General features: G+C 43.7%; 1 protein-coding gene across 2 annotated transcripts in view; it reads right to left on the reverse strand.

Moving 5' to 3' along the window:
- Nucleotides 1–511: 511 nt before the first annotated feature.
- The window catches only part of SPAG1 (sperm associated antigen 1), an 87,046-nt gene continuing 61,861 nt past the window's right edge, over nt 512–25,696 (reverse strand). For both annotated transcript variants that reach the window (XM_070802846.1, XM_070802847.1), the window contains 7 exons: nt 20,357–20,509; nt 15,909–16,075; nt 12,246–12,378; nt 9,416–9,542; nt 3,122–3,286; nt 1,668–2,039; nt 512–1,563 (listed from right to left, as the gene is read on the reverse strand). In XM_070802846.1, the coding sequence (XP_070658947.1) occupies nt 1,432–1,563; nt 1,668–2,039; nt 3,122–3,286; nt 9,416–9,542; nt 12,246–12,378; nt 15,909–16,075; nt 20,357–20,509 (1,249 nt within the window). In that variant the 3' untranslated portion in view covers nt 512–1,431. The remainder of the gene's footprint in view (nt 1,564–1,667; nt 2,040–3,121; nt 3,287–9,415; nt 9,543–12,245; nt 12,379–15,908; nt 16,076–20,356; nt 20,510–25,696) is intronic.

The following is a 25,696-nucleotide window of genomic DNA, read 5'->3' on the forward strand; positions in this document are numbered from 1 at the left end:
AATTGGGGTGGGGGGCGCTTCCCTGGTGGCTCAGTGGTAAAGAATCTGCCCGCCCAATGCACGAGACGTGGATTGGATCCCTGGTCTGGGAAGATCCCATGTGCCAAGGAGCAACCAAGCCCATGCGCCACAAGTACTGAGCCGATGTTCTAGAGCCTGGGAGCCACAGCTACTGAAGCCCACATGCCCTACAGTCCCTGCTCCACAACAAGAGAAGCCCCTGCAAGCTGAAGCCTGTGCACCTCAACTAGAGAAAAGCCTGCACAGCAATGAAGACCCAGCACAGCCGTAAATAAATAAATAAATATTCTAAGGAAAAATGGCAGTTTGAAACCATTTCCCCACAACACTTTAAATATTCTTTAATTATTAAATATTAGATAAAATAATAATGGGTATGGTAATAATGAATGTGATAGTCTTCTTTCATCTGCTCTTCTGAAGAACAAGAAAATGCTCCAGAAAAAAGAGAACTGACCAAAGACTACAGGAATAAATGACAGCACACTGATAGAGACCTGAATGTTTTATTGTAAGAAATACCTTTACTTTGACCCAAGTAACAAGCGAGCTCTCAATATAAAGAGTTCTTCATTTTCCCTTTTGCACTAAGGGAATAAATATGATCATGCTTAAAGGAGGAGGAGACAAAGGAGGGAGAAGTAATTTAAAATGTTTGGGGGAAATGTGCAAGTGACAATTCAAATAGAAATGCAGGCTTGGTTGATTTTATACAGTGCTGGTTCTGTTATTGCTTATATAAACAACACACAAGGGAAACCAGCCTTTAAAAATCTAGTAATAGAATTTTTGGCAATTTCTGCTCTTAATTAGTAGGCAATACTTCCATATTAGAAAAAAATAGGTTCCTCTTATAGCTCTAAATAACCACAGTTTATTTAATAATCATTTCATATTATAGACTTAAATGTTGTGTTTCATCTTAGAGGCCTGTCATCCACAAGTTAATATAAAATGGGATTTATATATATCTTAGCAGAAAATAAAGGTGATGTAATAATCACTGTTAATGATTTTCACTTTTAAAAATGAACTATAAAGAAATGACATTTCTATCAAACTTAAGAGGACTGCTTCATAGCCCAAAGTAGAATTTAACTCAAAATTTTAACAAGTCATTAAGAGAAAATGTATAATATAAATTAAAATGCATCTTAACAAGTTCCAAATATACTTATTATTAAATATAAAGATGTTAGTTCTGGTACATAAGAAAATATTTACAACTAATAAAAAGCAGATTGTAGAATATACGTGTTCTGTGTATAAAAATAAGTAAAATATTTTATAGTCCAGACCAAGGGATCTTTTCTAAGCCAGGTTTTATCCATGCAGCTCTATTACAATACCATCTCACTGGCATTACCGGAACACATACATACATGGAAGAAATCTAACCATTATCTTGATTTAAAGATCATAGTCCCTTTTGAGGGCTTGTACATCTTCTAAAGTAAAATGTTTGTTGGGTGCATCTGAGAGGTCATCAAAGAGCTGCTTAATCTGCTCCTTTTGGCCTTTGCTAATTAGTGTCAACATCATCTGCAATAAGGGAAAAAATTATATCAGCTTATAAATGAACATTTTAAAATTATAAGAACCCTAAAAGAATCTATCTCCACGAATGAGATATTTTTGCCACTTACCTTAAACCTTTCTGCTTTGCTCAGATATAAAAGATGCTGATACACCAAGGAGGGATCTTTATCAATAAGATGACTTTTCAGAGACTGGAGGAGGAGGAGGAATGTGTCCCCTTCAAGTTTGTTACTTAACAACACTGGCAAATCTTTCGGCTCAGTGATGGCTAGCAGGTGTGCGCAGGCTCCTTGATCTTTTCTCGTGCTGATGGCGTTTATAACCTGACCAAATTCGTAGGCATTGTTAGGCTTGGAGATCAGCAGTTTCTCATAGAGCTCTTGTGGCCCGTTGCTGGTGTCCCCATTCTCAGAAACAAGGCCATCCATGGGGACCTCCTTAGAGGTCCTCTCAGGCTCTTCCCGATGGCCTTCACTCACCTGCAGGAGGAGGAGAATTACACCGTGACCCAGACAGCAGTGCCTGCACACACCCCCAGGTTACTTTCATTAAAACAGGAGGGAACTGAAAAACACCATGGGCTGTATTTTAGTCAAGTTCTAAGTGAAAAACATGTAACTTGCAATAAATCATAAAATCTCCTTATTTTTTAGGAAGAGAAGTTTTAAAGTCTAAGCATCCATTCATAAAAGTATTCTTTTTTTAAGGTTTGAAATTTTTTTTGACATTGAGAATATGACCATGAAATTTTTATAATTTTCCATGAGTAAAAGCTGCTGTGTAAAAGAAGACCTATAACAACTTTATATCTCTTCTTCATGACAGATTTTATATTTACTTATTTCCTTATATTTGATAGGGACGTGAAGTTACACTTTTCAGTTCTCTTAAAAACAGTTTTTTTCTTCCCTCCTTAGTGGGGAAAAAACTCCCTTGCTTCTTTCAGGTATTAGCCTCCTACTCTTAGTGGAAATATAAGATGATAGACAGGTTGATATGAGCATTCATGAATACATAGGGATCCACGAGCTGACATTCTTCACTAAAGGCTACAACACAAGGCACTGGGTTATCTGAAATCACAAAGGCAGGTTTGGTTCTAGGGTGGTCCAGGACCCCTGATGAGGCTGATCTTGTTTACAAATACTAAGAAAGGTCTGAACTGATCAGGAACCTCTCTGGGTGTGGTGTGCAGGACGCTGAAACTGAATCAGTCCTCTAGGGTTCTTCAGGTCAATCAGGAAGCAAAGCTCAGTGGTCACAGGCTCACAGGGCAACCTGGATGGAAGCAATAAAACCACAGGCCAGGTGGCATGGAGGAAGGGGAGCACAGAAAGAAAGAATGCAGACACCCAACAGGTTCTTAGATCCAAGATGGAAATGCAATGGCCAGTTACCACAACAAAAGAAAAATTTTGTCATTATAATCTGTTAAAATGTCTTCATTGATTACCAGGATAAAAACACAGAATTTTAAAAATTCATAGGAATATGACCTCAGAATCCCATATGAGTATAGGATCTCCAAAGAGTACTTTCAGAGATAATCAAATACACGTACCTCTTGAATCTCAATTTTCCTTCTCTCCTTTTCTTTGTTGAATGATGCTGTATTATCCTTAATATTAAGGATTCTGGTTACCTCTTCCAGTTCCATTTTTGCCTCAACAATACTTGGGTCTAGCAGGAGAACTTTATTGAGATCGTTTAAACTTTTCTGATAATTCTGAAAGCAGGAGGGCAGAGAAAATAATTCTCATAAATAAAAGGAGAAGGGGCACAGATGAGCCTGAAAGGGAGACTGGTGAGATAAGTACACAGAGCATGCACAGTAGGTTCCCATTAGTACCACAGTAATAAAGTCAGGCCTATGAGCTAAGTCTTGGGCTACGATACTATAATCCGTAACACAACAGGGGCTTCCCAGATGGCTCAGTGATAAAGAATTCACCTGCCAATTCACGAGACTCAAGTTTGATCCCTGGGTCGGCAAGATGCCCTGGAGGAGGGCATGGCAACCCACTCCAGTCTTCTTGCCTGGAGAATCCCATGGACAGAGGAGCCTGGTGGGCTACAGTCCACAGGGTCCCAAAGAGTCGGACACGACTGAGCAACTGAGCACACACACACGTAACACCGAAGAGGGAGCACAGAATCTGGAGTCAGAAGTTAAATTCTGTATCACCACAGCTTTCACTGTCCCTGACACACAGGCATTGTCTGCTAAATGAATGAATCAAAGAAGCAACAGCCTCGTATCAGCACCTACTAGCAGCAAAAACTTGAGCTAGACCCCACATCACCTTTCTGAGCTTCAGTTTTCTCATCTTTAAAATAGGAATAACAAGAGATTCTTCATTCTAGTTTTCACAGGGCTGTGCCAAGTAATAAATGAATTAATAAAACGTGAGTGGCTTACACCTACAAAGAGCTGGACAAATCTTAGTTGTTACCATAATATCCTATTCCATAACACCCTTGGAGTTGTAAACTGTCCAGACAGGCTAGAGTCAATATTTATTCTCCCATAAAGAGTCAGGCAATACCTTGGAGAGGTGGAAGGAAATGAAAAGTGTTGTGTTTAACCAAACACTGCACGGAATATGGTGACAGAGGACACCACAAAATCAGCCCGCTGGTGAGAGGCCATATTCCAGAACTATAGACCAGACTCATGTTCTGATTAAGCCAAAAGTAATTCTGTGAGGAGGCGAAGAATCCCAGTGATGTGTAACCTCTCAAGTATTCGTGACATATAATAATAGCATGCACTGGACACGAAGCACAGGTAAAATGAGTTAGTGGTTATGTGACATTCCTGGGGGACTAGCTGTAAGGACACAGCCCTTCCCACTCCACCCAGCAATAGACCAGAGCAAGAGCGATGTGCTTAAAGGGACAGCCTTAAACTGCTCTAACTTATTGTTTAAAAAAGGTGAATTATTTACGAACTGTATAGTACATCGGGCTTCCCTGGTGGCTCAGAGGGTAAAGCGTCTGCCTGCAATGCAAGAGACCTGGGTTCGATCCCTGGGTCAGGAAGATCCCCTGGAGAAGGAAATGGCAACCCACTCCAGTACTCTTGCCTGGAAAATCCCATGGACAGAGAAGCCTGGTAGACAACAGTCCATGGGATTGCAAAGAGTCGGACACGACTGAGCGACTTCACTTATATAGTATATCGGTACTATTGACAACCAATCTGCACACAGCAGTGTGTCACCAGAGCACAGTCAGAACCTGCTGCAAGAAAACAAGTGGCCCTGGGTCTCCATCCCGGGTGTTCAGCAGGGAGGGAACCATGCAGAAAAGCACGGCGGTGGGCGGCGGGGCAGGCGGAAGGGGGACTAGTCTTCCTTCTCCCCGTTTTAGTCCCACAACCGCCGGATAAATACTAACTTTTACTGTCCCCATTTAAAGACGAGGAAACCGAGGCACAGAAAGATGATCTTTGAGATGATCAAGGCAGCAATGAGCAGAAGGTGGGTGTGAGGACGGTTGTGGAGCTCAAGGGAGAGGCCTGAATATGGAGTCTTGGAAATGGAGGGTCACCACCGAGGCGTGGATGTGACTCTTTTTTTAGGCACAAGGAAAGCTTGTGCCTAAAGAACCAATCTGTTTGGTTAGAAGAAAACCTAAGAAAGCAAGAAATACACTTTGATAAATGATAAACAGAGGCAGGCAGTGTGAAGAGAGGGCCCGAGAGCAGGAAGGGCCAGACGGCCATGGGGTGGGGGGTGCAGAGGAGGCCGCCGGGTCAACACAGTGTCAGACCAGACGGGTCACCGGTGCTCCGTGTGCTGTGGGCTGGGACACGGTGGTGGAGCAGACAGCGGGGCCTGGGCCCTCATGGAAGCTCATGTCTTATGAGGGAAAACAATAATAAGACGAGGGAATAGACGAATAAATAAAGTAAGCGTGCGGGCACCATCATTTACGCAAGTAAGAAAAGCAAGGGTTGAGACAGATACTAACAAGGGGCAGGAGTCTGCTTTGACACTGCCTGTCAGAGCAAAGGAGACTGGAAGGGAAGCAAGCCCTTGGAGTGAAGGGCAGAGCTCACACACAGAGGAAAGTGGCTCCAGCAAAAAAGGAGGACAGGAAGAGACGCTAATGACCTTGCTGCTGCTGCTGCTAAGTCGCTTCAGTCGTGTCCAACTCTGTGCGACCCCAGAGACGGCAGCCCACCAGGCTCCCCCGTCCCTGGGATTCTCCAGGCAAGAACACTGGAGTGGGTTGCCATTGCCTTCTCCAATGCATGAAAGTGAAAAGTGAAAGGGAAGTCGCTCAGTCATGTCAGACCTTAGTAGGCCTTAAAAAAAAAAGATAAATCACATATGTTTGTGACAATATTTACTATTAATAAATGTGCTTAAACTACAATAACAACAATTACTTTAGATGATGTTACTGTTTTTGATACTTTGGGCCTGCTGGCGTCCCTGGATGGCTGTCAATTTCCAAGGGCAGGCTACATGTCTCACCACCTCTATGCTCCCACAGCCCAGCACACGCGTGGCACTTGAGAGAGTAAACAAACTGTAACTAAACCCAAGATGCTCAGTTATCTTTTCTTATGAAGAACAGCTGAACAGTAAGAAAAGCCCTGGACTTCCCTGGTGGCCCAGTGGTTAAGAATCCGCCTGCCAATGCAAGGGACATGGGTTTGATCCCTGGTCCGGGAAGATCCCACATGTCATGAGGCGACTGAGCCTATTTGCCAATTACCAGGCCCACGTGCCCTAAAGCCTGTGCTCTGCAACAAGAGAAGCCACAGGAGTGAGAAGCCAACGCACCACAATTAGAGAGGAGCCCCCGCTTTCTGCAACTAGAGAAAGCCAGCATACAGCAATGAAGACCCAGTGCAGCCAAAAATAAAACTATATAGGGAAAAAAAGAAGGAAAATTCCGTAGTTTTCAAACCTGGCACACAAGGAAAAAAAATTTTAAGCCAGCTAGAAAACAAATAAAATATCTGAGAAAGCAGAGTTTAGCTCAGAAGCACAGGCAAGGCCCTGCTCCCTGTGGGCTCGTGGGCCACCTCCTTAGCAGTTATGCAGAGGAAGCCAGTCCAAGTGTGAGTTCTGATGCATTTTATAAGCAGCCTTTGAAGATACTCAAATTAAATTCACTTGGCACATAACTCAAACCACAGGGGATATAGATAAAACTATGAGAGATCAAACCAGAAAAACGAGCTGCCAGTCTCATACTCTACCGGGGTAGGATTACTAAAAGTTGGGATTCTCTTTCTGCATCGTAATGCAATTTCCAGAATTCATTCCAAGGAAGTACAAAATTCCCGTCTTTCAAACAGTGAGGCAGCCAGTATGGGATAAACCTGCTCTAAGAGTTTAGAATCTTGATACAGAAGCTCATGAGTCACACAGATCATGACTGCCTCATGGACCCAATCCATTAAGTTAAAAAACAATTGAGTAAACTTTCAAGAAGCCTCTTTTAATTCATGGTGCCACACCCCTCCTAGGAAATCTTTACGTGAGGTTTACAAATGAGTATGTTGTTAACAAAAAAAGAGGAGTTGGGGGGCGCATGGTGGTGGTGGTCAGATGGCCTGGGCACTGGGAATCCAGGGCCGCTGCGGAGCTGCTGGGCCGGCGAATGGGGCAGTCACATCCCAGAGGGTAACACGGCCCACTTTCATCAGGGTGGAAGCTCCTACACTTGGGACACTTCTGGACCTTGCCCTCTACACCTCTTCAATTGGCTGTTCATCTGTATCCTTTATAACAAAAGGAAGGGCCGGGGAGGGGAGGGAGGACAGCAGCATGGCTGAGGGGTCGTGACGGGTCATCCTGCCTCAGTACCGGGGTCACTCCACTGCAACCTGAGGGGATCTAGGCTCTAGAAAAGCCTGAATGCTCAGAGCACACAAGCACACATCCTTATCTGATACAGGACACAAAAAACATGACCACCCTCTTTCAACAAAACCTAGCTTTTATGGAGTTAAAAGAATTCTCTCAAACTCAGTAAGGTCAACACTCTGCCCTCAAACCTCTCCCTCCTGCTGTACACCCTCCCTCATCACACTGCACCGCACACATCACATCACAGCCACCCGAGACAGAACGCAGGACACGGCCCCAGTACTTATCCGAAGGAAGCAGAAACTCTAATTCAAAAAGACATTCCCATGCTCACTGCAGCATTATTCACAACAGCAGCCTAAGTGTCCATCGATGAACGAATGGATAAAGAAAATGTGGTATATCTACATAATGGAATGCTATTCAGCCATTAAAAAGGGAAGTCTTACCATTTGTGACAACATGATGGACTTTGAAGGCATCATGCTAAGTAAAATTGGTCATATAGAGAAAGGCAATTATCATATGATCTCTTATTTGTGGAATCCAAAAAAAGAAAAAAATGAAAAAATGAAGTCGCTCAGTCGTGTCCAACTCTTTGCGACCCCATGGGCTTGTAGCCTGCAGGCTTCTCCGTTCATGGGATTTTCCAGGCAAGAGTACTGGAGTGGGTTGCCATTTCCTTCTCCAGGGGATCTTCCTGACCCAGGTATCGAACCCAGGTCTCAGGGACCAAACCCTGGTCTTCCACCTTGCAGACAGATGCTTTACCCTCTGAGCCAGTCCCCAGACCTGGCTAAAAAAAAAAAAAAAGTAAACCCAACACTGAGAAACAACCTGAACTCACAGAAACAGAGAACAAAACTAGTGGTTGCCAGAGGAAAGGTGGGCGTTGGGGAGTAGAGGATGGGCAGAATGGTCAAAGATGTTCAGAAGGTATGAAATTTCAGTTACGAAATAAGCCATGGAGATGTAACGTACAGCATGATGACAAGAGGCAATGATAGCATATTGTACATTTGAGAGTCTCCGAGAGAATAAATCTTGAAAGTTCTCATCACAAGAAAAAAATGTGTTAACTGTATAGTGAACTTGGAGAAGGAAATGGCAGCCCGCTCCAGCATTCTTGCCTGGAGAATCCCATGGACGGAGGAGCCTGGTGGGCTGCCGTCTATGGGGTCGCACAGAGTCGGACACGACTGAAGCGACTTAGCAGCAGCAGCAGCTGCTGTATGGTGAACTAAACATACTGTGATCATCTGATCATTTCACAATACATACAAAGATCAAATCACTATGCTGTACATCTGATACTAAAATGTCAATTATATCTCGATTAAAAAATAAATTTAAAGAAGAAAGAAAAGTCAATGACCTGTACAATGTGTGAACTTCATTGTATTAAACTTTAATCAGATTCTTTAAAAATACCATTGCAGGAAATGCTATTTCCCAGGATGTTCTGAGTTTTCCTTGTGTTGTTATTTTCTACAAATGAGAATGTTCACTTCAGTTTTCCACACAGAAGCAGCAGCGTCAAGAAAAGTGTAATTATATAAACTGTCTTTGAAAATAATGGTGTGGTTTTCTTGGAGAAGAATGCGGTCCTATGGCCTCCTAGGGACCACTTGCCAGTTTAAGGCTCAAATCACATGAACCTCCCGGCCTCTGTTCCATTCCTTCCTCCCCGCCCCGCCACAGACAACCCCAGCCCTCTGCCCGAGGAACCCAGCAGCACTGCCGGGGCCTTCAGTAACTCAGCAAACATTCCTGTCCCTTAAAGTGCACCTATTCTAACTAACGACACTCCTTAGAAAACCAGGAAATAAATCCTCATTCTTGAGCTGGAAGGAATCTTAGAAATCTGCGGCATCTTCCTAGATTTCAGGATTGTTGAGTACGGAACCAGGCTTAAACCCCAGGATACGGCCACACCCATTCCTCAAGCCCGTAATTTATGTTCATCGAAAGCACGTGATTTGTTCAGAGATGACCCTGACATATGAAAACGAAGGTTTCCTCACCTTGAGCCCTTTGTGAGCAAGGGCTCGTCTATAGCAAGCTTTCACATTCCCGTGATCCATCTGAAGGGCCTGTTCACAGTCCTGCTTTGCCTCTTCAAATTGGCCCAGCTTCAAGTAACAGAGGGCTCTGGTGTAATGAAATGGAACTCAGCATTATCAAAGGTAAAAACAACATATCCATAAACTGGGGCAGCTAATAGAAATCAGAAAATAACTAAATAAGTCTGTTTCTATAACACAGCTGCTGCAATTGAAACCTAACATTTTTTTCTCCAGCGATGCCATTTTCTGGCAATACTTGGAATTAGGGACCCTGGGGATACCACTGCAATCCAAACAGTCCAGGCCCTCAAGGAGGCTGCAGTCTAGGGGAAGAGACAGTCTATCAAAAGAAGCAAATGCAATGAAATCTGTAAAGGATGCTCTGGGAACACAGAGCTGAGAATCTCTTCAGACGTGGTGAAGCTGAAGTGAAAAGACAGTCAGGGAAGACTTCCCAGAAGAAGGGACATTCAAGTTGAAGCCCAGAGTACGTGCGCAGCGAGTATTATCCAATGGGAAGGCGCCGGGCTGAGACTTAAGATGGAGGGAGGGCGCACAGCCCTGCAGAGTTCAACAGTGACAGAGAACGTGGCGCTCCTGGCGCTACCTATGGCAGGAGTGTAGGGGAGGTTTGGGGAAGGGGAGGCCAGACAGGAAGGGCCTGGCAGGAGGCTGAGCTTTATCCAGCACTTAATGGAGTCTGGTGATGGGTTTTTAAGGTTTTCCCAGGTGGTGCTAGTGGTAAAGAACCCACCTGCCAATGCAGGAGACGTGAGAGACACAGGTTCGATCCCTGGGTCAGGAAGATCCTCTGCAGGAGAGCATGGCCACCCACTCCAGTATTCTTGCCCGGAGAATCCCATGGACAGAGGAGCCTGGCGGGCTACTGTCCATGGAGTCTGAAGCAACTTAGTACGCACGATGGGTTTTTAAACAGAGGCGGACCCATTTACTGTGTTTGGGGAAGGTCACTCTAGCTGCCAAGTGGAGAATCAGAGGGGAGGAGGCTGGGCCGGGGACACCGGGAGGGTGCGGCAGACGGTGAGGGGGAGTTGGTGACAGCCAGAGCAGGACTGATGGGGAGGGGGGATGGAAAGGAGTTTAGAAGTCCTAGAAGAGTTTAGAAGTCAGGACACCTGCGCTGCATGGACTGACGAGGGAGGCGTGGGTCAGGGGTGAGAACCCATCATGAGCACAGAAGGCAGGGCGGCGGCGCTCAGGTCCAGGGCTCAGAGACAGAGATCAGTCAGTTCAGTCGCTCAGTCGTGTCCGACTCTTTGTGACCCCGTGGACTGCAGCTCGCCAGGCCTCCCTGTCCATCACCAACTCCCAGAGCTTGCTCAAACTCATGTTCACAGAGATGTGGAGCTCAGAACTGGAAGGTGGTAAATGGAGCTGGGGAGAATATGAAATGGGCCAGAGGATATTCGAGCGAAAAAGAGATCTACACCTTTAGAAACCCAAGAACAGCAGGGAAAGAAAAGGCTTAAAAAAAAGAAAAGAAAACCTTAGAGAGGGAGCAGAGGAGTGCCAGGCATGCGAGCAGGAGAGGGGAGGCAGTCTCTGGGGAAAATTAAGAGGCCACTGACGCCCAAGACCACAAAGACCGAACAGGAGACGGGCAGAAAAATACCTGCTGGTTTAGAACGAGAACTTTTCACAAAAGAAGGTCGCCAAAAAGAGGAAAACATGGCCAAAACAAAACAGTGACAAGTTTAAAACATTTTCTGAAACAGCTACAAAACCCCACGCCGAGTCACTATTCTTTAGAAACCATACCTTATTCGTCCTTGTCACTGAAGACTCTCTACTACCTAAAAAATCCCCAATCACTGTATTCCAGGTAACTACCTTTTTCACCATAACGTGAGCAGCGTTCTGGAACACTCGGCTCATCCCGACTACACTCGAGAAGACACGGACCCTGCCCTCAGTACTTCAAGAGGAAAGGGGCACTGGAGACACTAGCATGCAAGACAGCTGATTCCCGGTCCCACTCTGGAGGTTAAGGCCTCACACCAGAGAGGGAGGGGGGCAGGGAGGCCTCACACCAGGGAGGGAGGGGCAGGGAGACCTCACACCAGGGAGGGAGGGGCCGGGAGGCCTCACACCAGGGAGGGAGGGGGGCAGGGAGGCCTCACACCAGGGAGGGAGGGGCCGGGAGGCCTCACACCAGGGAGGGAGGGGGGCAGGGAGGCCTCACACCAGGGAGGGAGGGGCAGAGAGGCCTCACACCAGGGAGGGAGGGGCAGGGAGACCTCACACCAGGGAGGGAGGGGCCGGGAGGCCTCACACCAGGGAGGCCTCACACCAGGGAGGGAGGGGCCGGGAGGCCTCACACCAGGGAGGGAGGGGGGCAGGGAGGCCTCACACCAGGGAGGGAGGGGGGCAGGGAGGCCTCACACCAGGGAGGGAGGGGGGCAGGGAGGCCTCACACCAGGGAGGGAGGGGGGCAGGGAGGCCTCACACCAGGGAGAGAGGGGCAGCACCAGCCAAGCCAGCCATGGCTGAGCAGGAACCCTAACACAGCCCGTGTCAGCCCTCCCAACCCTAACACAGCCCGTGTCAGCCCTCCCAGCAACAAGATACCAAGACACCTCAGGCTTTCAATCTCTCCTATGGCCTTACTTCTTAAAAAAAACAAAAAAACAAAAAACTCACTTAGAACAATTTACTATATATACCAAATTCTCAGAGTCATGGGAAAAAATTTTGGCAATTAATCAGTCTATAATTTTTTCATCAAAAATATCAACATAAGAAATACAGCAAGTGGCAGAGAACTTGCCTGTTTGTATAAATGGCACATTCCTTGTTGTTAATCTTCAAGCATTCACTGTATTTACTAAGGGCATCTTTATAGTTTTTGTCTTTTACACATTGATTTCCTTCTTCTTTAAGGGTTTTAAATACGTTTTCATCTATGGAACACACACAAGAAGTGGAATTATTCATACAAGCACCTCTACAAAACTTTAAGTATACTGTAAACTAAGTGACCACAAACCATACAGAGCTAAAGTCTAAATGGAACAAAATGTTGTATATGAATTAAAAAGATAAATTGGCTACAAGTAAAAATTTGATTACACAATGACGACACAGTTTTTTCAAATTAGAAAATAAAATACAAGCGATTGTATCATTTTATCCATATTGGTATGCCTTCTCTCTGCTGGAGACGATAACTATGTCGTGAAAAATGAATGAACAAACCCATTAAAGCCTTAATTAGACTTCTTCCAACAGTCCAAGTTTCCTTGGAAAAACCACACCTCCTCCCCTCTCTGCTCCTGTGGTTTCAGCAAAGCAAACCTCACCCCAGCCCTACCTTTTGGGGTAATCTGTGCTTTACTATGGAGAAGGAAATGGCAACCCACTCCAGTGTTCTTGCCTGGAGAATCCCAGGGACGGGGGAGCCTGATGGGCTGCCGTCTATGGGGTCGCAGAGAGTCGGACACGACTGAAGCGACTTAGCAGCAGCAGCAGCAGCAGTGCTTTACTAACCAGCACATTATACTCCCTTGGCCACAGTCAGCTAATTGGTCAGGGAAGGACCTATGAGAGCCAATAAGTGACAATAAGATTTTTGTGGCAGCTTCTGCTAAGGTAATTCTTGCTTTTCCCTGTGGAACATGAGGATAAAAGGCTATTTTGTCATTGTGCAATACAAGGGGAGAATCTGTCTGAGAATGGGGTCAACAGAGCAAGAGAGATGCCAAGACAGAGAGCTCAAGAATAACCTCTGAGCCCTGAATCTAGCTGCCCGGGCAGCTATCCTACCTGTGGACTTTTCCACAAGGGGGGAGCCAATGAACAACCTTTTCTGCTTAAGACATTCATTGTTGGGTTTTCTGTTACTGGCAATCAGAGAGTCCTAACTATTACTGTTGCCTATTATCTTGCCGTGAGCATGACCCTCCACTCAGGATCCATTCCCTTCTTCCTAAGGGTACCTCGATATTCACGCAGCTCTCACTCCTCTCCTACTCAGCCCACGTGTCCAGGGGAAACTGACCCCACCAATCAGAACTTGGGTCTAAGTCAATCAGGGCATTTTTTTCATCACTGAGGGAGTGGCTCAGGAAAGAGCATATGACTCATTAGAATAAATACCAAGACAGTTTAGCCTACAGAACAACAGGCTAAAAAAAGCTAGATCTTTAGGGCAATGTATTTCCTAATCCTTAAATTAATACCACCAAAAGCAGTGGTGTCTCTCTCTCTCTTTGGACACTGATCTGTGCAGTCATTAAGTCTAAAACTGTTACAGTTCTGTATTTCTGGCCATACCCTGAGCGCTGACAAATCATGCCTGATTTTGGAGCCTGCCCAGGCCCTTTCAGTTACTTTGAGCCAAAACTATCTCCTTACAGTTATAAGTCAACAGATTTTCTGTGACTTGCAACCAAGGTTGTCTACCATACATAAAATATTAAAATTTAAACTTTTAAATCTATGTATTAACTTTATAGAGTAGATATAAAATGAAAATCCATAACTTAAATTTTAAAATATATCTTTAAATTCTGTGCTCTAAAGATCCTGATAGATGCACTGAATTTATAGTATAAACTTGGAATATAAATGATAACCTTATTTGTCCCTCTGCACAAACGGCAAGAATATTAATTTTTCATCCCTTATTTCAAATCACAGAATATTTCTGCCTAATGTTTCATGTTTCAAAAAATCTCACACTATGCAGCCAAATGACACTCGCCATAAATCTTGGCGTCTATATAAGCTCTAAAACAGATTATTACAGAGGATTTTTTCCCTCTAATTTGCTGAAAATTTTTCCTCAAGCTTTTCTTCCCACACTGTTTTTAGGAATGTGGAATCCAGTCTCACTAATAAATATGAACAGAAAGAACTGATTATTCTTGTGCTCATGACTTGCTAGCACATATCTACAGCATGGTTAGTTTTTGCATGTTATTAATAATGAAGAGCTACCCTTTACTGACCAAATACTTTGTGCCAGTCCCCACTGATTACAGCCTCTAGAAACTAGAGATCTCTACAGCTTCCCCAGGACTGCTGCCCATTTAAAAGCCTTGGCAGAAGTTCCCTGCCTCTTCTTTCTAGGCAAAGAAAAGGGTGAGGGTCTAACACCAGCCTTCGGGACATGCCAGTTCAGGAACCTCAGGGGCTTTGCAAGATGAAGCCCAACAAAGACACACATGGGTCCTTAAGCAGGCAGTAGAAACGGAGCCTCAGCTGGCTTTCAGGCAGAAGGCCAGTGTGAAGTCACACTGACTACACACTCTACACAAAGTGCTGAGGTGGGCACTGTGGGGATGCACTTGTGGACCTGAACGACTATGATGTAAGGGAGAAGGAGGTCCCGCTAAGATACATGTTATAAGGCTTTATTCTTTCAAAAACATCAATTTCATTACACTAGCCTTGCCACCACATTCATGGTATGATGAGAACCACATGGCTACTTAATTCTTTTTCTTATTATTAATAATAATGCTGACTCAAACTTTATTAGGAGCTTCCCTGGTGGCTCAGTGGTAAAGAATTCATCTGCAATGAGGGAGATACAGGTTCAATGCTCAGATCAGGAAGATCCCCTGGAGGAAGAAGTGGCAAGCCACTCCAGTATTCTTACCTGGGAAATCCCATGGACAGAGGAGCCGGAGCTATAGTCCATGGGGTTGCAAAGAGTCAGACACTACTGAGCGATTAAACAATAACAACCTTTATGAAGAGGTTCAGTCAGTTCAGTTCAGTCACTCAGTCGTGTCCAACTCTTTGTGACCCCATGGACTGCAGCACGCCAGGCCTCCCTGTCCATCACCAACTTCCGGAGCTGACTCAAACTCATGTCCATTGAGTTGGTGATGCCATCCAACCATCTCATCCTCCATTGTCCCCTTCTCCTCCCACCTTCAATCTTTCCCAGCATCAGGGTCTTTTCAAATGGGTCACTTCTTTGCATCAGGTGGCCAAAGTATTGGAGTTTCAGCTTCAACATCAGTCCTTCCAATGAACATTCAGGACTGATTTCCTTTAGGATGGACTGGTTGGATCTCCTTGCAGTCCAAGGGACTCTCAAGAGTCTTCTCTAACACCACAGTTCAAAAACATCAGTTCTTCAGTGCTCAGCTTTCTTTACAGTCCAACTCTATGAAGAGGTTACTGTACGCTTACACAGGCAGCACGTTGTACTGAGAATACCATATGCATATCTCCACTTATTCCTGAGCATAACTCCGTGAGACAGTTATTCACATCTCCCCCTTTCACATACATGAAGACACTGGAGGTGGGCAGCAACTCCTTAAGACTCTGCAGTTAGACAGAGGGAGAGCAGGGTCTTGAACTTAAACCCAGGTCTGATGCCTGATATCACGCACTTATCCTCCCGCTCTACTGAGAAAATAACATGCACAGCTGACAATAACCCTCAGAAGAAATGAGTGCAGGCTTCCCCTACCTGGCATGCCCGGCTGGGGATGGCAACAGGAATCTCCCACTTGGTCTGGGGGCGTCTCTGCTGCAGGCCGCCAAGCCCGGACTTGTGTGGAGGTGGGCACAGCAGGTATGGGTGGCAGCTTCTCCCGCCAGTTTGGGCCATCCAGAGCGATCAAAATCTTTGTTATCCTAAAAAGAAAATCAGTTTTCTCTGTCGATCATGCAGTTTGCTTTTTTATATTACTGAAGGGTACATCAAGGTAAAACTTACAAATGCTACACAGCTCACGGGGTCACAGAGAGTTGGACACGACTTGGCGACTGAACAACAACATGCATTTGTATACTTCCCTGTAGAAAACACAGCAACTTGAGCTATATGCTGTCCACATAAACTGTCTTTGAAAGGACTTTTAAAAGTTGCTCCAAACTATGTAACTTTAGATCTTTTTTGTATCAAAAGAAGTACTTTAGAATGGCTATGCCCAAACTGTATACTAAAAATAGGCACACAGGACTGGCTGCTGAAACTGATGAGGGCGTGTACGTGTGTGCTTAGTTGCTCAGTCATGTCTGACTCTTTGCAACGCCACAGACTGTAGCCCACCAGGCTCCTCTGTCCATGAGATTTCCCAGGCAAGAGTGGGTTGCCATTCCCCTCTCCAGGGGATCTTCCCAACCCAGGAATCGAACCTGTGTCTCCTGCACTGGCAGGATTCTTTACCACGCAGCCACCTGGGAAGCCCAAAACTGATGAGGAGTGGCTGTCAAATGGAATAGTGCTTCTTCTTGAAACATTAACGAACGGTTGATACTCTTACCTGCATTGTTTCATCTCTAAAACGATCCACTCATTGTGTTTTTCATATGCATAAAGATGAAAGAATTTGATAATGGAGTCTACTACAAGGACCCTTGTATTAATGACATTTGCTAATGGCTATAAATAATATTCAGATTACCACCCCTGATTATCACTTTTGCATCATTTTAAACACACAAAGTATCATACTTAGATTTTAAGACAAAACTAAATTATGTCTGGGATAAATCTGGTTTTAAAAAAAAGGTGCTCCCCAAGACTGAGAAAGTCACTGGTAATTAGTAGAATGCATTCAAATTAGTTAACTCAGTAGTACTTTTTATGTGAAAAAATTATATTTATATACAGCCAAATATAATACATACATTCTCCCTACAGTTTCATAAACTTAAATTTCAACAGTGATCTTTGGTTATGATAGCTACATTTCATATTTTAGTGCAAAAATATTTTTTTGAAAAATAATGCATAACCACCCACCACAGCAGAAGAAAAGGACGCTTTAGAAAAAAGAATTTTCAAGCAAAACTTGTATTACCAGCAGAAAGGAAGGAAGAAGCAGCTTAAAAGAGATGATGTGTTGCCAGGGAGTAAATAAGTATATGCAGGGAAATGTAACATATGAGATTCCTGGAGAGGAAAAGAGGAATATGGTTAATGGAAGAAACAAAATAAGCATAGATGTTTAAATTTTTTTTTCCAAAAAAAAAAAGCTGCTTAGATGGAAAAGCAAGCATAAATACAGGGTTCATGAAAAGGAATAGTGAAATTTTTTAATGACTATTTTACAGAAAATATATATGCCAAAACCAGACAAAGCCTCCTCACCTTCTCATAAAATAATACATAAGCAATTACCATTCCATTAAAAAAATGAATGAGTCTTAAAAGTCAATCTGTGTAAAAGCACCTTCTTGAGTACACCTAAAAATTACAATACAATTCTCAAAAAACTAAACAGAATTACCGTATGATCCAGCAATTCCATGCCTAGGAATACCCCAAAAGGAACTGAAAACAGGTATGCAAACAAAACCTCGCACATGATGTTCACAGCAGTGCTATTCACAATAGCCAAATGGTGGGAACAGCCGAAATGTCCTTCAACAGATGGATGGGTGCGACACATCCACACAGTGGAATATTGCTCAGTCATAAAAAGAAATGACATCATCACACATGCCACACCATGGACCAACCTTGAAAACATAAGCTATGTGAGTCAGGCACAAAAGCTATACACTGCATGTTTCTATTTATATGAACTCTCCAGAATAGGTAAATCCACAGAGACAGAAAGCAAATCAGGGGCTTAATGGGGGTTTCCCTTTGCGGGGGAAGGGAATGAAGTATTTTGGAACTATTAGAGGTGGTGGCTGTCCAATACTGTGAGTGTACTAAAGGCCACTAAATTGTACACCTAAAAATAGTAAATTCAGTTGTTATGTGAATTGTACTTCAATTTTTTTTAAAGTGTAAAAAATGTAGAAGGTTCAGAAATATGAATGATCCCAGTCTCTTGGACATAAATTTCTCTCTTCAGACCCATTCAGTCTATCACTATGAACCAGAGTTCCTAAAACACCTCTTCACAGGCCCCTTGTCTCTGGCAGACACTTCAGGTGTCTGCCCACTTTTTTTCACAAGAACTTCTAACCCGGGGAGAAGATCCTACTTTTCCAACCATCTCAGAGACCCCCAGGCAGAGGATGGGCGAATTAACAGCAGAAACCCACAGCACAGGGTCTGCTGGAGAATGCATTCACTCCACACAGTTTTACTGAGGATGCCTGCTGTACAAGGTACTGCAACAGCACAGCTGGATAAAACACAACCCTGACTTCCCAGAACTCTTAGTGGAATGAATCTAAAAGAACTTTATGAAAAGAGATAATATGGAAAGAAGGCACAGCTTGGAGGGAGAGGAGCCTGAGGGGCACGTGTGCTGGGGGAGATGGGTGGATCATGGGATGTCCTCACCTAAAGGTAAGAAGGGACTTAGCCGGACAAAAGCAGGGAAGAAGAGCCTTCAGGAGCCCATGTGGAGGCAGCAAGTGATGTGCAACCAGGCGGCTGTGCAGCAGGAGAAAAGGCTTGGAGGGCTCCCAGGGACACACCTGATTTTACAGGATGGAGACCATGCCCTGAATGCCCACGGTTCCATCGGGTTCCACTCTAGATCCAATAACCAGTATCTTTTCTTTTCTTCCCAACAGGTGGGTCCCTAGCAACCATGGAGAAGAAGCCCCAGAGAAAAGCTGCCCACTCAACACATAGATCTTTCCAACAGTTTTCTCCAAAGTGCAGTAGGACCAGGTGGGGAGGTAAGGCAGGACTATAAGTCACGAGTTCTCATCTTCTTCAGCTTTGTTCAAGGTCCCCTCTGTGGTCAGTCAATGCCCTTCACTGACCACCTCCAGTGCTCATTCTCCAAAGCTGCAGCCCACAGACCAGGGCAGCCTGACCCCTCTGTGATCCCCTCACTCATCAACTAACGTTCCTGCTTGGGGATAACGTATCTTATGTTAAGTTGTTCCCCCCTAGCTACATTCTACTTTGCTTAAAGACAGAGACTGTGTCATTTTCCCCCTTCCTCTCTTTCTGTGGGGTGTGTGGGACATGGTACACTACATCAACACAAGGCACAGTGTGACACACAAAAATCCTTGAAAGAGATTATACTTTGGACAAATGGAATCAGAAAATATCATATATAACTGGAAATGTTAGCCAAGTAGTAACTTTTCAAAGTTCACGTGAAAGCAGTTTATGAAATCTGGAAGCTCTTACTTTCCCGTTCTCACCTAGGGAGTAAATAGGTCATAATATAAATTAAATCCAAATTCTGTGCTATTTAACCATCCTGTGCTGTGCTTAGTCGCTCAGTCGTGTCTGACTCTTTGTGACCCCATGAACTGTAGCCAGCCAGGCTCCTCTGTCCATAGGGATTCTCCAGGCAAGAATACTGGAGTGGACGGCCATGCCCTCTTCCAGGGATCTTCCCCACCCAGGGATCGAACCCAGGTCTCCCACTTTGCAGGCGGGTTCTTCACTGATTGAGCCACAAGGGAAGCCATCACCATCCTAGATGAGTGTCTATCTAAAGGGCATAGAACACAAACATCTAGTAGGCTCATGAAACATCCACTCTCCTGAGGAGAAAATAAAATATGTTTCCACTGACAGATGTGGTGCCAATGAATACCTGCAGATCCTGCAGAAGATGACTCAACATGGCAGGCAGGCTTCGCTGCATTTTTGGATCTCGTCCTATAATCAGTACTGACGTATGACATCACTGAAAACACCCTTCTAACCCCACAGATGTTAACAAATACTAAAATCAAATTCTGTACATATTGAGTTGCACAGAAGAGCCATACCCTGTGCTGTTTTTAAAATTAAGTGTATATCATATATAACATTGGGCGTCAGAGGACAACTCAAAACATATCACGGGACAGTTAGAAAGTTAGAGAGTGAGAACCATTTGGTTTGGAAGGGGTGAAAAAAGGCACGCATCCATGTAATGCCAATAAGGAAGGACATGTCCACACCTTGACCTGGTTCTGAAAGGAGGGGAAGAAACGAAACCTCATTCCATTAGAAAACAACTCGCCCTCGGGCAGCGGCCTCAATTAGGTTACCTGTTAATACTGTCATTTGCTAACTGGATTCCACAGTCTATTTGCAACACTGTTTTATAATCCACGTAAGCTTTCTGATACTGCTCTACAGTTTCATAGGCCATTGCTCGTCGAAGAAGAGGCTTGATAGAGAATGGATGAAGCTCCAGGGCCCTAAAGGAGACAGAAATATTACATGTCATTTGTTATGAAGATCACTCCCTAACTTACACTAACCTGGCATATCTGTTAGGACTGAACTCTCACATACATGCATATCTGATATTTCACCTTGGGGACCTGGCAACATACCAGAAAGGCAAACCCAGAGCAATCAATCTGTGGTTACTTCCTTTCTTTTAAACCAGTCCCCTTTGGCACTTGCTCTTCCCCAAGTGAGACTGAGCTCCCAGGCAACAGGCACTGCCTACCCCTTCAAGCCCCCCTCCCAGGGTCGCCCCCTCACCCCCATGGGCTAACAGAGCCCGCATGGCACCGGCTCAGAGTAGGCTTTGCACCAGGTTCTTGTTACTGACAGATCCAAGGGAAAATTTTATTTGCACCTATCTACTTACTAAGGCCCTTAGCACAGGACCACAAAAACCTACAATACCTTTTGAATATCAGACCTCTAAAGCTTAACACAGTTGATTATGATTTAGTTGCTGCTGGTCAAAAATAGACCGGAGGAAATCGAGGAAGTTAGTATACAATGATTTCTGTAAGTCATGAATTTTCTAGCATACTTTTTATTCTGTGAAGTACTTCCAGGATCACTAGAGATGTATTTCAAGGTTATGTTCCTTGGTTTTGTTTGAAATAACTGCTTAAGGCTAGGTCACTAACTTAATGCACTTCACTATACTCTGAAATAAAGAATACAATCAAAAGATGGTACTTGAGTGAAAACTATTGTACTCTTAGTTTTAACAAAATCAGTTGAAACTGTAAAAGAGTATTATGGGTCGATACCAACATTTATTAATATTCCACGAAGAGATCCCATGAAGAGCCTACTTCCTCTCTGATCCACTAACAAGAATCTGCGCCAGACTGTCCACAGTGGGGATAAAGGTTTGCTGGTGATTCTTTACGCACAAGCAGTTTCCATATATCAGACACTTGACCTGCTTCAGGAAAAGCATGATTTCTTCCCCAGTAGATCTGTTTATCCCTGTCTACAGTGATCTGGAAGGAGGAAGTCCTGACAACACCTGCAGGTGTGAGTCACTGCAGATGACATCTAATGTCACAACAGGCCTGGAAGGTAAATATTCATATGTTCAGGACAGATGAGGGAGCAATCTGCCCACACGCCTGATCTTCTGAACTTAAGCCACGGGAGACCAAGGGCATTGCTGGTCTCGATCATTACTATATCCCAGCACCCAGATCACAGAGGGCCACTGGAGGTGCTCAGCAAAGCCCTCCCAAGTGAACCTTCAGGACCCACACTCTTGCCACCACAAGCACAGATGAAAGCACCGCAGATTAAGAAAGGCTCAGCCACCTGCCACCCCGAGCCCTTGGTAATTCTTCACCTTGTACGGATACTTGACTGCACGTGTGGGTGTGCTCCTGGGCTGTATACCACTCACTCTGTTCCAGAAATGTCATTAAACCTAATTAGCATCACTTCTTTGAAAAAGAATCATTTTTGCTCTGCCTAGGTACTAGGATTGGGGATGATTTTAACAATCTCTTTTGCATTGTACTGGATTTAAAATTCTTTTTTTTCCGTAATAGGTATGTGTTACTCTTGTAACCAGTAAGAGTTTTTTTAAAAGTCTATTAAAAACACTCAAACACTAGAAAACAGGTTTTTGGGTATCAGGATCTATCACCTGTACCCCTGTCTTAAATCCACCTTAGTTTAATGCTTAGGAGATAGTAACTACATGAACACTCATTATACATATAGGTCACAGACACAAGACTACCCCCGTTTCACCAAAGACTTCCAATGCCCAAGGAGCTATTTATCCACAAGATGGACCTGAGGTAGGCGTGGAATCTAAAGCTGAATGAGATGATGCATTTAATTTATAGCACTTCCCAGCTGAGTAAATGCAAATTTTTCTTTTTAACCACAATCCTGAAAATGAATGTGAGCTTATGAATGGGAATTCCACTAAAGGAAAAAAAGAAAAGCACATCTATTCATAAACACACAGAGAACTTTTAAATCAGAGTTTACAAGAGCTTAACTATTCAAGTTAACACAGTTAAGAATCTAAAAGAGCCTTCTAATTTCAAGTCCATCAGAGAGAAGCAAAGATGAGCAAAAACAGAATTACTAGACAGCATTCATTTGAGTCTGTCGAAATACTCTCCATGAAAAGTCCGGGAAAGAGTTTTGATGTATTTAGATAACTCAAAAAGGTTCTCTGACAGATTGGGAGCAGTGAAGATGTTTTTTAACATCTTCTGATAAACAATTACGAGAACTGTTTTATGGTTTTCCAGAAGTCATGTACCAACATGAACGTTGGACCATAAAGAAGGCTGAGTGTTGAAGAAGTGATGCTTTTGAATTGTGGTGCTGAGAGACTCCTGAGAGTCCTTTGGACCGCAAGGAGACCAAATCAGTCAATCCTAAAGGAAACCAACCCCGAATATTCACTGAAAGGACTGATGCTGAAGCTGCAATACTTTGGCTACCAGATGCGAAGAGGTGACTCATTGGAAAAGACCCTGATGTTGGGGAACACTGAAGGTAGGAGGAGAAGGGGATAGCAGAGGATGTGAATTTGAGCAAACTAAATACTTCTAGTGCTCCTTCAATTATTATTTTAAAAATAAGCCAAATTAACTGATATTTAATTTGCTTAATTCCTGAAAAACAAGTTAATCTTGTCATTTAGGGAAAAAATAGGGCACAACATAGTAATCGTAGGGGAAAATATTCATGTTAACCTCTGTAACCTGAAAGGATGAAGTTCCGTTTGCTTTCCTGTGCATGTACTTGGTGCAGACAGGGGCTGGCATGTCACCACTGTCATCCTCAAAGCTTTAACATTTCTGGAACAATTACTGTATGTCTAGTAACTATGCTGAATGCTTCTTTTGCAATATCTGCTTAATGTTTGCCTAAGTTCAGTCAAGATGTGCTAGTGTTCTCTCTCTCTTTTTCCCCCCCAAAATGCATAAAAAGTTATTTCACAAGTAAATCTATGAAAGTTATTTCATAGGTTCCCCCTTATTTTAAATTTTGCTCCCAGGGAATTTTTCTTTTTCACTGTTTGAAACCTGCTACCACTTGTAATAAAAGTCTGTGCAACAACTCTCCAAGGAGCAAAGATAATTAACTGAAAAACTAAAACACAGGCTTTCTCTAAAAGGTATGTAACCTTTTGAGGTGAAGAGAAAAGAGATATATTCCTGCTAATAACTGGTTTTCAATACGGCCATACTTCAACATGTCCCCAAAGGCAAATCATGGTTTCCCTGGCATTAAAATGAGTTTGAGAATCATTGCTTTTGAGTAAAATCACCCCAATCACCCAGTCACCTTATGCTGAGACTCATATGTCAGGTATCAAAGAAAACATCTAAGTAGGTCGGTTTCTAGAAAGGTCGGTACTGACCAGCAGAGCCAGATTCCTTGGCCGAAAACACAGCCTTTCACTAAGGACCCCTCACCTAAACCTTCCCCTCTGCCTCCTCCCTCCCCGGCAGGCAATCCTCCTGTCCTTCAAGACAAAACTCCACTCCAGACTCAACAGTGTCCTCTGTGACTTCCTCCTGGGTCTCCACTGAAACACAACACATTTTAGCAAGAAAATGTCTTACACCATATCTCACTTACACCATCTCACTTAAGTGTACTGTTTTTTAACCGGAGTACTGAACTCACTGAAGGAAGACCTGAGACGCATCTGAAGGGTAATGTATTAGGCAATAGACACTTGAACTGAAAGGCTCTCAGCTGCAAATCGCAAGGTGCCTGATACTATGCAAATCTACTTGGTCTTGTTGTTAGTTATGGGCAGTGGCAAACGTTTAACAGCTGGCTCTCCTGAGAAAAAGACCCAGATTTGTGGCATTTGCCAATTTTCATAGTATTAGTAGTACTCCAATCATGTCAGATTTCAACTACCAACTTGACTTCAACCAGCTCCCCAAATCCTGAACACGTTGTGAGCTAGCACAACCATTGATGATGTCGAGACAGACCAAAGTGAATATAAATATTATTTATTTTAAATTTGAATATGTAAAATTGGCAAAAAATACAAGCAGCTTGCAGCTTTCTTTTTAAACTGCAGGCATAGATACCAGCAAGTTTTTACCCACATATGTAAACTGATACTGTCGATGAAAAAAAAATTGTTCACCTTATAATCAAGGTGTCCATGTATGCCCCTGTGCAAACTAGGGCTTCTAAGAGTGAAAGGGAGTAATTCTAATAATTATACCACACAACGGTGGTAAATCGAGACTGTGAAGGTTACACCAGTACCTGCAGCTTCTTATTTTTTAGATGCACTAACAGTAACACATTAATGGCAGAAAGCGAAGAGGAACTAAAGAGCTTTTTGATGAAGGTGGAAGAAGAGAGTGAAAAAGCTGGCTTAAAACTCAACATTCAAAAAAAGTAAGATCATGGCATCTGGCTCCATCACTTCATGGCAAACAGATGGAGAAAAAATGGGAACAGTGACAGATCTCATTTTCTTGGGCTCCAAAATCACTGCGGATAGTGACTGTTGCCATGAAATTAAAAGATGCTTGCTCCTTGGAAGAAACACTACGACAAACCTAGACAACGTATTAAAAAGCAGGGACATCACTTTTCCCACAAAGGTCCATATAGTCAAAGCTATGGTTTTTCCAGTAGTCATGTACGGATGTGACAGCTGGACCATAAAGAAGGCTGAGTGCTGAAGAATTGATGCTTTCAAACTGTGGTGCTAGAGAAGACTCTTGAGAGGCCCTTGGACAGTACAGACATCAAACCAGTCAATCCTAAAGGAAATCAACCCTGGATATTCACTGGAAGGACTGGTGCTGAAGCTCTAATACTTTAGCCACCTGATGCAAAGAGCCAACTCCTGGAAAAGATCCTGATGCTGGGAAAGACTGAGGGCAAGAGGAGAAGGCGGCAACAGAAGATGAAATGATTGGATGACATCATCGACTCAATGGACATGAGTTTGAGCAGACTCTGGGAGATAGTGAAGGACAGGAAAGCCTGGTGTGCTGCAGTTCATGGGGTCTCAAAGAGTTGGATATGACTTAGTGACCGAACAACAATAAACAGTAACTTCTTCCCAAAGGGCTCCTCAAGCAGGCTTAATATTTAATGGTTAAAAAAAATGTAAAAAGCTACTTTTTATTTATGTAAATATATTCATCCAC

The sequence above is a fragment of the Bos indicus genome, chromosome 14 (assembly GCF_029378745.1).
Source record: "Bos indicus isolate NIAB-ARS_2022 breed Sahiwal x Tharparkar chromosome 14, NIAB-ARS_B.indTharparkar_mat_pri_1.0, whole genome shotgun sequence".
NCBI classification, from domain to species: domain Eukaryota; kingdom Metazoa; phylum Chordata; class Mammalia; order Artiodactyla; family Bovidae; genus Bos; species Bos indicus.